At 32.0% G+C, this 14,342-nt stretch overlaps 1 protein-coding gene across 1 annotated transcript in view; it reads left to right on the top strand.

Moving 5' to 3' along the window:
• ANKRD13C (ankyrin repeat domain 13C) overlaps positions 1-11,019 on the top strand; it is a 71,989-nt gene extending 60,970 nt beyond the window's left edge. The window contains exons 10-13 of the mRNA XM_039838563.1: positions 3,095-3,174; positions 4,392-4,490; positions 7,014-7,114; positions 8,769-11,019. Coding sequence (XP_039694497.1) covers positions 3,095-3,174; positions 4,392-4,490; positions 7,014-7,114; positions 8,769-8,899 — 411 coding nt within the window. The 3' untranslated portion in view covers positions 8,900-11,019. The remainder of the gene's footprint in view (positions 1-3,094; positions 3,175-4,391; positions 4,491-7,013; positions 7,115-8,768) is intronic.
• The last annotated feature ends 3,323 nt before the right edge of the window (positions 11,020-14,342 follow it).

The following is a 14,342-nucleotide window of genomic DNA, read 5'->3' as shown; positions in this document are numbered from 1 at the left end:
ACCCAAAAATTTGGAAGGGAAGTTCTTTTTTACAACAGGGAACAAGAAGATAGATATCTAGTAGACAGCTAGTAGCCTTTAACATCTTATCAGTGGATACATACCTGATGCTTCAGTTACCACATAAACATTAGTACTCGCCCAATATATACCTTCAGTTCTGACCTTTCTCCTGATCACCAGATCCATATTGCTTTTGCCAACTCCACTTGGATAAACATAGGTATCTAAATTTGGTATGTTTAATTTTTTTTTTAATTTGTTTTTCAGTTACAGTTTACATACAATATTATATTAGTTTTAGGTGTACAACATAGTGATTAGGTATTTTTATATTTTACTAAGTGCCTGCCCCGATAAGTCTAGGACCCACATGACACCACACACAGTTATAATATTATTGACTATATTCCCTATGCTGTACTTTACATCTTATGACTATTTTTATAACTGGCAATTTTTTAATTCCTTTTGCCTTTTTCACTATCCTCCTGTCTGGTGACCATCAGTTCGTTCTCTGTATCTGAATTTGTCTGTTTTGTTTGTTTGTCTTTTAGATTCCACATACGAGTGAAACTATATGTTATTTGTCTTTTTCTGTCTGACTTATTTCACTTATCATAATAACCCTCTAGGTCCATCCATTATTGTCACAAAATTTGGTAAATTTGATTAAACAATTTCTTTTTTTTTTATTCCAGTCTTCTCTGTCTTGAGTGGTTGCACCATTATCAACTACTATTACCCAAACCAGCAACCTGAAATTTGTTTTTAGATTTCTTAGCTTTCCTTACTCCTATGTCTCATCAATCACAAAATCCTAAAGACCTCTTGAATCTATTTCTCTCCTTCCATTTTGAAACATCCTGCCCTTATCATTTCTCATTTGGATTACGAAGATAGCTTCCTAACTTAACATACCGCTGCCATAGTGATTTCCTTGAAATAGATTGAACTATGTAATTGCCTATGCTCTAGAAATAACATGTACAGAGTACTTACTATGTATCAGGTGCTGTTTTAAGCACTCTATAGTTAACAAACCATTTTTATCCTCACAACAACCCTGTGAGGTTTATATAATTGACTAAACTGAGACATAAGAACTTGAATAATTTGTCTGAAGTCAGCTAGTAATTGGCAAAGCCAGAATTTGATCAGTCTGGCTCCAAAGTTTGTGTTTTAAAAACTACATATATTGCTCAAAATATTTGTCTATTGTTTCCTGAGTAAAATACAATCTATTGCATAAAACCCTTTCAAACTACTTTCTTCTTTGTCTTGCCCATTTACTCTTATATTTTACTAATTTCTCTTGATGTAGTCTGCTTATACTAACAGGACACTGCACTTGCAGTTTCCCAGCACAGCATGCTTTTTCTCACCATTGTCCTTTCCTTAGTCTCCTTAAACTGGTCCTTTAGACCTCTCCACTCAAGAACCACCATTATTGGCACATCTTTTTGGCTACCCCAGTCAGAATCAGAAACTCCTTCTCTGCTTTTAAGCTATCATCTAGATCCCTATATCATAGTCCCCATTGCTCTGGATTATAATGATCTACTTTCTATGTGTCTCTGTAAGCCACTCAAGGATGAAATGTCCTCTTTCATATTGGTTGATGCTCAAAAGCTGTATGTTTTCTTCTCACATCCTTCTGTTGCTACTCAAACATCATCAATGACTTCTAACCAACAAAAACAGAATCTGTAGTCTTTTTTCAGGCTTTTTCTCTTTAAAGTCTCTGTATTATGATATTGAAACAATCTTTTCTTTCGGCCTCTTTTCTGTCCTCTTTCTTGCCCCCTCCCAATGTATGTGGTTGTTAAGATCAGTCATCAGCCCTTTATTTTCTTATTTTTCATCTAGTCAGAGAATTCCTAAATCTTTATCTCTTAACTCCAATTTCTTTTTCTTTTTGTAACTGCCCTCCGGGAATTTCCCATTGTCTAATAGTTCCTGTTATTTCCTGAGTCCTTTATTCTGTGCCAGGTAGTATGTTCTTTTCATACATTAGCTCCTTGAATTCTTAACTGTGAGGTAGGTGTTCATACTCCCATTTTCCAGGTGAGTTAAATTGACATTATAGAGAGTAACTTGCCTAAATTCACCATTGCCAGGTAGTGGAGCTGGGATTCCAACTGAATTTTATGTCTTCAGAATTCTTGATTTTACAACTCTAATATTCCGCTAACATCTTAGACTCTTTATATCCAAAACTGTACTCAGAATGGGACCCTCTTCTAGTGTTACTATTTATCTTGTTACATCAGTTTTCATGTATTATCCTATTGTTCCACAGTTTGTCTTATTAATTTTTCCTTAGCAGATGTCAGTTTCTATTGCCACTGCCTAGTTTCGTATTGCCAGTTCATCCTATAATGATTCAAATTCATATTTAACAAAGACAAGGTGTAAATTTTAAAATCTGACATGATCTTTTACCATTGTTGTTGATTCCCTTTTTGAATTTTCCTCCCTAGTTCAAATCAATCTGTTTACTTGTGTTTTTCATCATGAATTCTCCCTGTCTAAATACTCTTTTTGTTTTACTTTCATTTAAATTTGAGCCCCAACCCCCTTTGCTGAATTTATTATCCATCTCTTTTCTGAAGTCCTATGCTACTTTTTTGTAAGCTCATTTGGACTTTAATCATAATATTTTGTATTTCTGATTAACTGTTTATGTCTGTTTTTTTCTTTCCAACTCTAAATTGTAAACTCCTTAAAGTTTGTAGTTCCCATGTTCACCATCTAGCATGATGCTAGTAACATTTTAGATGTTTAAAACATTGAGTGAATGGATTTTATTACTTTGATACTTATCTTCTTACCTGAGATTTAGAAAAAAATTGATAATATTACTGATAGAACTTAAATCACCATCGAACTATCTCAGAAATAAATCTCTTAAAGCATTGTATTGAAGAGATTAAGTAGTTCAGTAGTTTAAAGTTTATTTTGTTTTTAAAAGTATTTTTAAAAGTAAGACATTTTTTCTTCCTCCCTCCCTCTGTATCCCTTTCTCTATGTCTCTCTCTGTTTCTGTCTCTGTCTCTCCCTCTTTCTCTCTTTCTTTTTAATTTTTTGGCAGCCGATACGAAGACAGTCTCTTACTCCTCCTCCTCAGAACACTATTACATGGGAAGAATATATATCTGCTGAAAATGGAAAGTAAGTGGGTTTTTGTCTTATTTTGTTTATATATTCGTTAGTTTTTAAAAAAATAACAATTTGTAAAAACGTGAATATTTAGGTGTAAAATTGTTTTAGAATTAGTAGTAGTTTTATCTGAAGCAGTTCTTTTAACTTTTAAAAATATAGATAAGGCATGATGAGGGACAAGTATCCCCAATTATGTACACTTTTTGAATAAGTTATAGAACCTTCATTTTACATCCCTGCTGCCTATTTACACATACCAAAAAACCTACGGCCATTGTTCTAAGGAAATATAATGTGAGGAATTGCCCAGTACAGTTTCTTATTTAAATTTTTCCATTTTATGACGAACTTTTATATTCTGTTATTATTCTGAGTCTTTAGCATGGTGTATAAGGCCATTCACTATTTATATACTTTTTGACTTTCCAAATTCCTATCAGTACCCTTTTGTTTTAGCCTGTGTCAGACTACTACTTACCATAGTCTGACACAGGCATTTGCTTAATATTATCTTCCTAATATTTAGTAGAGTACCTAGCATATAGTTTGCATTCACTAAATATTATTGAATAAGAGAATGATGAATGATAAATATTTTGAGTAAGTCAATAAATAAAACTTTTTTCTGGACAGCCATGTGAAAGAAAGTAAAATCCTTTGTAAAAAATTATTTAATTTTGGCAGAGAATAAAATATTACCTACCTCCATGCTTAGGAAGAAGTTGTAATGATTATTTTTGTATCGAAAGGTTTATTATACTTTCTAACGTCTCCAAAATGTTTTCATCTTACAATATTCTATAGTTAATGTGAAATTCTTTATTCCTCACATCCTTTCTTATTGGTCAGGGCTGAGAACTGTAGATAGTAAAAGAGATTGAATTAAATTAGTGATTTTAAACATATACAGTGATATTTTAAAGTTATTTTTAGTGATTTCCTTTATGCCTAAAATGTGATTATTAAACTTATATTCAATATGAAATTTTTCAAGTTTTGGTTATTTCTTCTGAACTTTTATACATTGCTATTTTCTTTTTGTTGTTACCCTTACCTTATTTCTTATACATATCTCATTTCCTTTTAGCATAATTTTATTTCTATATTCAGAGAAATATTGAAAGAAAAATTAAAATATTAATGTCATTGGAAGATGACAGATTCTTCTTAGGGAGATGATAGCATGTGGCAAAAGTTTTCTAATATTTTTCTTTTTTCCATTTTAGAGCTCCTCATCTGGGTAGAGAACTGGTGTGCAAAGAGAGTAAGAAAACATTTAAAGCCACGATAGCCATGAGCCAGGAATTTCCTTTGAGAATTGAGTTGTAAGTTTGTTACTAACTATACAAATTATGAAGAAAGCTATTAAACTCTAAAGGTTGTAATAATATTTGCATCTGAGTAGTGCATTTGAGGCCTTTGAAATGCAAAAGCAAGTAGCCATTGATTTGATACTGTGTGCACCCTTCTAGATATTTTCTAGTTCACCAAATATTAACATTTTTATTACTTTAACCAGAACTAGATCAATGTTTGAACAGTTATTTTAATTATAAAAATAATACATGAATACATATTATAAAAGATTAAACAGCATGGGATTTTATAGAATAGAAATAACAATTTCACTTTACCAATAGATAGTAGGTGAATAACTGGTGTATTTTTATGTAAATTTTTCTCTGTGTTTTGGCTTTTTTATAAAAATGCTGTAGTCTACTTTTTGTTCTGTGAGTTCCTTTTTTTTTTTCCTTTTAAAAGTGAGTGTATCTGGTAGTTCTTAGCAATAATTGCTTTTTAATCTATCTTTTTCTTCTTTCCTTGGTATTTTGTGGTATTGTATTATCATTTATTTTATCATCCCCCTGCTGATAAACATTTTGATTGTAGTTTGTCCCCATTATAAACAGTATTGCAGTGGACATCTTTCAAACCTGTACTTAGCAAATTCTCATTTAAAAAATTCAGTTTGGAGAGATAGGTAGAACAGGAGGTGGGTAGTTAGAGCTGACTCTGACAGAACTATAGCTTCAGGCTCCTCACTAAAGTAGGGGATGAATGGGAGCCCCAGGCTATTTTCCCTTCATTGTTCCTTGCCTACTAATCTAGCCTAATACATTAAAACAAAATTTTTCATAGAAGAGAGCATGACCTCCATTTTTCTACAAAGTCTGTACATGTCTCACATTCCCCAACAGCCAAACTTTAGAAGAGTAGATAGAATGTGTTATATAGCCCTCAAGCTATTGATCAGAGAAGAAGAGAGAGAGATAGTTCCCAGATGTGGGAAGGGAGTTAGCCATACATACAGATCTGCACAATTCATCCTATCTTGGACCAAATTGACTCAAAGATGCACCAGTTTTATATTCTAATAAATAAGGGAAATGAGGCTGATTATAAGATGCTGTCAATTTTACGAGTTATCCCAGTTTCAGAGACATTAATATGTGAAAAAAATGGGTATATTAGAACTTATAAATGTGGCATTTATAACTATTTCCCCTAAAAAAAAAGTAAAATAAGGAACATAGCATGTAAAAGCCAAACAGTCCATTCCAGAGTAAAACATAAGTCAAAGAACAGAAAATTCCATGTAAATGCTATAGAAAAACATTGGAAAAATGAAATGAATAAACTGAATTAATCTAAGATGAGATGATAAGACAACAGAATGAAATGAAAAGGAGATTGTAAAGCTAAGGAAATAAGCACTAAATAACACTATTGCAAAGCAAATACATTAGAAACAACAATGAACAGAGAGACATGTGGCAGAAAATTAAAGTTTGGTAGCTTATAGTAAATGCAGTGAAAGAAGAGGTTAAAGTAGTCAAGAGAAGTGAAGTAGTGTTTATGGAGAGAATGATGGTTCAACATAAGGATCATTGGTGTTTACTTATATAGAAAGCCTCCAAAATGTAACCAATGTAGTATTCTAAATATGTAGAAGAGAATTTCTCTGTAAGGAAGAATTGGATCTATAGCATAACATTAGGCTCCAAGAAAAAGTGATGAGAATGATTAGTAACAATAATATCTTGATTAAGCTATTTGACATCAATCGTTAATATAGAAGTCTAAAGGTATTCAGGTAGAAAAGAGGTAAAAAACAGCCTGGCCTTACATTTTTTCGCATCTTAACATTTCAGAGGCAAAGAAAATATGATCTGATAGTATTTCTAGCTAAAATGTCATTTACATATCAAGGCAATTGTAACAGGCAAAGAAGAATTTCAATAAAACAGCCATGGGCCCTTTTAGAAAGAAAAATGCTACCACTTGAAAATGAAATTCATCCAACTGAAAGATGAAAGGAGAAGTTATCAGCATAATGACTAGTATAATACTGAAGGCTAGTAGACATTATGAAATTGTATTTCAGAGGGAAAGAAATATAAATGGAAATTTTATGCCGGCTAAATTTCCCTTTAAATATGCAGAAAAAGAAACACTCATTTGTCAAATCTGCAAGAAATCAAGGAATATTAAATACATAAGAGCCCTTTGCACACACACACACAAATAACAGTAAAATTCAGCCACCCATTGAGTCTAAATTAAAGAACTTGGGAATATGTAAACTTCAGGAAGAAGATAGGTGTAAGCCTTGAATCCATTTAAATATAGACCTAAAATCAAACAACTGTGGAAATTATGGCTGCACAATAAGATGTAAAAGTTATAAACCTTGACATGGTAAAAAGAATAATAAAAGCAAAAAATTCAGGCGGAAGAATGAAGTATCTTTTCCTCATCTTTAATATCTAGAAGTCAGTAATAGTCATTTTGAAGGACACAAATCCATTTGAAGAATGAAAACATTTTTTTCTCCTTCTATTTTTAAGATTATTGAATGTTTTGGAAGTAATAGCTCCCTTCAAGCACTTTAACAAGCTTAGAGAATTTGTTCAGATGAAGCTTCCTCCAGGTTTTCCTGTAAAACTAGGTAAGAAAAATTACTTGTATTTTCTGTGTCTATTAGAAATATGGAGCTGTTTATTAACATTTAATAAGAAATATGTTTTGAAGGAAAATGGATTTCCTAGTTGCTAAAATTTTTTGGTTTTCTGTAATTACATGGTTCGATGTTCACGTTTTGTCAAATATATAAAGTGCCCAATGAAAGTTCAAATTCTGTTTGATTTAAATTAAGTGTACAGGATATGCAAATACTTCATACAAGAGGGTGTGGTTAAACTCATTATGCACTGTGATAATGTTTTTAAAGTTGTTATATAGGGAGATTGGATTTTAGCCTAAATTTTTAGCAGACTCTTGAATTTCTGAACAGTGGGGTTATTTCTGCAGTCAACAGTCACTATTGATAAAGTAATACTCATGTATGCTATTTCATTCTTAAATATTTAAACTTTGTCTTAAATGATCTTTATAAACAGTAAACTCTCATATTTGTACATATTTATCCTCTTAGCTATATCAGAAAACTGGGAACAAGAGACTATTAAAAGATTCTTTAGGAGTTTTGGCTTAAATTTAGCATTAATTTAAGCTTCAGGAAAGCCTTCAATACCATCCATCAATCCAGCCACCAAATATTAATCAGTGCTTGTTGTGTGCCACATGTTTTTTGGGGGACGAAAGACAGTAAAAGTAAAAGTCCCTGCCTTCTTGATGTTTACATTCTGGTGAGTGAGGAAAATTAGCATATAGTAAATGTAATCTTTATGTGATTTCCGAAATATGTATTTTATCTTGCTTCATTCAATAATATTCAATATATATATATCAATATTCCCATAATTAAAAACTGTAATCCTTATGTTAATTTCTACATTAAATTTTTTTAATAAGAATATTTCTAGGTTTGTAACAGTCAAACTTAATTTACTGTATGCCTTTTTCTAGCTTCATCGAATTATTCAGAGTTTAAGGAAGATTTAGTGTATTTTTTAGATGAAATCCCTGAGGTACATAAGTTTATGTGATTTGTAGGCATCAGAACCCAGATTTTATAATTTGTATTCTTTCTAATAACTCGTATTAGGAATAAAAGTAAATTTTGGCTATTTTTAATGTCAGATTTCACTCATAATTTCAGCCAAAAATGAACTTTATATAGAATATTAGGCTGTGGTGGCATGATATTAATCTGGTTCTGATGAGACTATTTTTATCCCATATATTTAAGTGATGCACTTTTTCAATGTTTCAAAACAAAACAGTATCCATGTATTTTATTTGTTAGAATGGAAATAAATCATCTCAGAGTCAGAATAATATATACACTATAATCTGAATAAAAGATATTAGAATGCAAAAAGTACACATGGAGCTGTCCCTTTACCCCAAGAATAAGAAAAAAGGACTAGTGGAATCTGGTATTATAGTTTAAGATTGGGAAGTAATGGGAACTTGAGTTTCTGATGTAATTCTTGATGCCTTGGTATGTTTCTCGCCTCACCAATAACCAAATCCTTCCCCAAAACACCACACTCAATAATAAACATATGTTAGACTTTGTCTGGTGCTTGAAAAATGTTTTTTTACATTTTAAGAAGTATGAATATCTCTACTAGTATTTTATTGTTTATAAATAAACATTTCATTTAACAATGTTGTCCATTGATTGTCCTCTCTAGATATACCTGTGTTTCCTACAATCACAGCCACTGTGACTTTTCAGGAGTTTCGATATGATGAATTTGATGGCTCCATCTTTGCTATACCTGATGACTACAAGGAGGACCCAAGCCGTTTTCCTGATCTTTGACAGAATGGAAAATGATGCCATCTATCCGAGGAGAGCAAGAGAATGCAGAGACCCCAGAAGTGAATCCAAATAGAAGGGACAAATGCTTTCAATGAAGAAAAGGGAATTATATTGAATTGACACATCAGTAATAGAATAATAGTGAAATGGGCCTCTAATAAGAATTTCAGCAAGTTTCTTGATGTGCCATTTTCAGTCTTTTTAAAAATATACATTAATTATAGTGTAATAGTTTGACACTTTAATGATCCTAAGTACTTCTTATGTAAAACAGCTATGAGTGCTGTGATTTGTTTTTAAAAATTTTTACACTTGTTGAAATATATATGCATATAAATATATCTATATCTATAGCTATATCTAAAACACTCCTGGACCATTAACATAAATGTCTTAAGAGATATGAAGCCCTTTTAAACTTGTCATCTTATATTCAAGGTGACATTTATAAATATTCCTTCAAGCTTTGTTTTCATAAAATGTAAACTATGTAACATTATATATAGTTCAGTAATTTGAATGTTTGTTCAATATAATGAACTAGAAGGAATGCAGTTTTCTATAGATGAATGAACCAAATGGTACCCCTTAAACAATTGCATTTATATGTTGCAATACATTTCAGAAGGAGCGTTCACTCTGCAGGGAATAAGGTACCTCCTTTAGCACCTTAGTGCAATTCATTGTGGTGCTATTTGTTTTTACCTGAATTCTTTCTTCAATGGGAAATGTTTGTTACTAACCTTCCTTTCATAGAACCTTTTTTTTTTTTTCTAAACTTGAGTTTAAAAGTCTTTTTTGTGTTCATGATAAAGTATGGTTAGCATGCTTAAAGATATTCCTCTTCCAAATCTCAGCACTTTAAAAAAAATTCCAAAATTTTAAACTTGCTTCCTAATAAGTGCACATTGTTCTGATTGTTTGTTTTTAGTGGAATATGGATGCATTCGTGTCAGTTTTAAACAACAACCCACATATTTTGGACATCCCTACATATTTAATGCTTTCAAAGTAAGATAAAAACATTTATATACTAACAAAATATATTTGTTATTAGTTAAATTCCAGAAACATACATAAAATTGACAGTTCCTACTGTTTATTTTTTTAAGTCACAAGAAAATATTTATTGGTTTTAATTATCTCCAAAGTATTAAAATCATAAATTACTCATTTTTGCACTTAAAATTTTTCATATTTATTCCAAGATGGTTTGATGGTCCAAGAATGAAAATAAATTAGGGAGAATAATGTATAACAGTCATAAAATGTTATGTGTATTAAATACCTTAGCTTAAGAAATGTTTTTTAAACGTATCCTGATAAATGTATCAGAATGCATCTGTCAGGTTTTTTAGAGTAACCATTAGTTTAACTTTTTCCAGGATTTTAAATAATATGAATTAGTTTAGAGACCTTTATGGAAGAGATGATTATTTACAAATCCAAAGCATCAATCATAGGAAAATTTTTATAATAAACATCTTGAAAGCTGCATCTTCCATGCTGATACATACTACATTACATACGTTGACATTTTATTAAATACACTTTATAATGAAGAGTAATCAAAGTTAAAAATTCAAAGACCAATTACTACCTGATGTGGGTCTGTTGAATTTTGTGGGAATTGTTGGTAAACCCAGACTAGGTTTATTGAATAGAAGTTGATCCCTGTTATTTTGGGAATGCTTATAGATCAAGTGACTTAGAGGTTGAATTATCTTGTCAGTGATTATAGGAGGCTTGAGACACTGAATGGCAGTGGTTACTGTTGCTTTTAGGCTCTCTTCCTTTGTGGGAATATGGTATACTTTTAGTAATATACTATAGATTTTTTTCATAAGTACAGACAGTGAGGGGAAAACGGTAAATTTCAGCTTGGGATTTATCAATTTTTTAAAAGCTGTGAATATTTTGCTGGGGTACACTGGAAGTAGGAAGACTACTGAAAACTTTTGCACTGGGATTTTGTTTTTTAACTTTTCTTTCATAAAGAATAGTAGAAAGAGATTATCCATTCCATATGTCTTTTATCTGATCACAAGGGACAAGCAAATGTCAGTATCTCTTATGGTAAAAACAAGGAGTTATTATTGCAAATAAACTTTTTCACATTATTAGATGTTTCATAATGTGCCTTTTAATCCAATTAATGAAGCTGTATGCTGTGTTTCAAGTAAATCAAAACACCATATATTTTAATCTCACATGAAAACCTAGATTTTATAATGTAGGTTCATAAAATTCTATATGCCTGCTATCTGTGATTGAAGAAACTTTAAACTTGGGGGACTATAAAATCATCACCTTAAATAGCTATTTAGAAATGCTCACTATTCCTGCCACCAGTATGGTATCAGAAGATATGATTCTTGTCTTCAAAAAAAACACACACAATTCCCTAGAGACAACTTACCTGTCTGTAGACAGTCATATAAAAAGAATTGTCAGATTTCATAAAAGGGAAGCATCAAGGAGCTACTCTATTGTGTCTATGTACATACAGGTTATCTGGAAATTAACAAGTTTCAGAGAAGCTGATAGCCAAGAGAAGCTGAAAACGATTGTTTCTTCTTACAACTTTTATTGAGGCCCACTCAAATAATAGAAATGGGTTTTTATAGTGTTATTCATGTAGTTTATAATTCACACCTTAGGGGAGGGTGGTGAATGATGATTTAGATATTTCCCTAGTTTTCACTGAGTCTACAGCAGACAAAGATACTGTTTCAAGGCCACAAAAGAGCTGGAGTAAATATTTTCATAATGAATTCAGGTGTACTTTTTGCTCATTTATGTTACTTTTATTTGCAAATGACATGGTTAAGCAAGTTATAGTAGAAAACTAGGTGAATTAGAAGCCCTGCATGTGGTATGCTAGCCATTAAAATTGAGTGAATTATTGCTTAGTATGGGGCACCATATGCCTCTGCTGTTAACTTCAGCAAAATGTATCTTAACCATGTTTTCTAAAATTAACAAAATGCATCCTAACCAGAGATGATATATTTGGAAACTATGGGAACTTTCAAAGACCGATTAACAGTGAAATATGCCCCTGAGATAAATGGACAGGAAGTATTAAACCATTTGTAAAGACAGCCAAACCAAACTTGCTAAAAGCCCATCATTTATACTTTTGCAAAGCATCTTATTTTAGCAATCTGGGACAATAGTATATCTATGTTTGCCAATCTAAAAATGTCATCTCGAGTAGTATTGCACTTTTTAGATCACGTGACCCTCTTTACAGTACTACCCGGTGACGAACTTTTTAAATTATAAGCTCTTTTTAGAATAGTACTTTTAGCCATAATGGCACCTGAGGTACATAGAATTAGTTTTTTGGGTTTTTTTTTTTTTTTTTTTTTTGCCATAGCACTTACAAAAACTGAAGCAAAATTTCCTAAGGATTTTAGATAGGTATTTGGCAATCATTCCTGAATGTGATCATATTTTTTGCAGGTGAAAACGACTGATAGGCCTAAAGTAAAATCTTTGTGTAACATAAAAACAAACTAAAACACCCATTATTTACCTGTACCTCCGATAGCATTCTTGGTCACTAAAGAAAGCTGACAGTGACTGGCTGGGATGCTTTAAATAATGAAAATAGGCAGCTTAGTTTTGGAGAACAGTAGAAATCTTGTTAGCTTGTACACACTGTCTTATCTGCTTGGTCCCTTTGGGATGAGGCAGCATCAGGGTCTGCAATTACTTCCTTCACCTTCCCCCTGGATCCTCCTTCAGCTTCTCAAGACTTGTGGGCCAGCTGTGTGTTTAGCTTCAAGATGAAAGGTTCTGGCTTCTGTCATGCCACCCAGGTCAGAAGCAACGAGACCTGACCTGAGTTTCAGCCCATCTTTGTAAGTTACATCTTGTGCCTGTCGTTCCAACTTTTTACCTCCCCAACTATCCGCCTTCCCCTCCTTATCGCATGTGGGCTTCAATCTCCAGTATCATGCAAAGACTACTTAACCTGCTCCCACAATTAAGGTCAAATTCCTGTAACAAATCTTTTTCTCTAGTGATTCTGCTTCTTTTATTAAAAAAATGACTGATAAGAAAAATGTTCTTAATCTACTTGATGCTCATCTTCCAAAATGATATTTAACCAAATTTTTACTTTAACTTGTTCATAGTGAATGAAAAGTTTACATTTAGTATGGTGATAAAGTTACATCTTGAGGTAACTGAACAATAGTAGTAAACATCATTTGGAGCATTCTATTTTTTGTGACCCTGGACCTTCAATTTCTTAAGCACAAATCACTTTTTCTAACTAGCTCTTAAAAAGACATGATACTAATTTTAGTGACAGTGCACTGGGAAAATAACCTTTACACAGTGAGACTGTTTTGAAAAGAATGCATGTCACTTCCCCAATTATTTTTAAGGACATCATTTAAAAAATGTTAGGTATTTCAGATCCTTTCTGTGAACTCTTAGATTCCTTGTAACATCTACTATATACTTTAGGTCTATTCTTAAGCTTATTCCCACTGGTAAAGAATTAGTATGGTTCACGATTATTTTACTAAAGAATTTCAAAATGAATTTAACGTACTTAAATTCATTTTGACATAAAATAAAAATGGCAACATGAAATAATAAAAGACTAAAAAATGTTCAACTCCAGAATTGGTCTCATTTAGAAAACTATTCCACTAACAAAGCCTTAGGAATAGACACATTCTGGATGTTCTTAAAAGTACCAGTAGCATTTCCAATATATCCATATTTAGCCAAAGTAAACACAGCTTTATGTACTCTGTACTCAGAGAAATATTGTAGGGATGAGATGCATTAGCTAGATTTGAGACAAAAGGAACAGATCTCTATTCCAGCTTAAGAGATGTCAATCTTCAAGCAGCACAGACCTTAAGCATTGAATAAAGTGGTATTTACTAGAGGAAATTTTGGCTTGTGTAGGTTATATGATACCCACACACCAGAACTTGACTCAGTTAAGATGCAATTCCAAGTTAAAATTAGTTTTTACTGTTCTAGAAGTCCAGTTTGTTTTTCTTTTCCCAAGTACATAACACATATTTACCTTCTATACGTGGGCTGTAATCACTACCAGGAAGCTTAGTATCCAAACTCCATCTTCGCAAAAATGAAAAGGGCAACAACACAGACTTCTCAGTCTTAACTATATTCAACTTATTTTAGTGCTTTTACTTAAAATATTAGCCCAAACTAAATTGTTGTAGTTTTAAAAAGCTTCATAATCAAATAGCAGGTACCACTTACTGACCCAGGCAAAAGAGGTATCGCCAAAGAGTTAGGAAAATGAATGTGACAAAGCTGGGTCTCCGCAGCTGTTAAACCAAAAATTATGACTACACTTATACAGCCACTACCTCTCTCATTCCTGAAGAATTTAAGCAAATAAATAGGACAAACATTTTTCTAGCAAAACCACTTTTATTTTTTT

The sequence above is a fragment of the Pteropus medius genome, unplaced genomic scaffold (genome assembly GCF_902729225.1).
Source record: "Pteropus medius unplaced genomic scaffold, Ma_sr-lr_union100, whole genome shotgun sequence".
Lineage (NCBI taxonomy): Eukaryota > Metazoa > Chordata > Mammalia > Chiroptera > Pteropodidae > Pteropus > Pteropus medius.
Note: the sequence above shows the minus strand (reverse complement) of the source record. Positions and strands in the feature narration are given on the sequence as shown.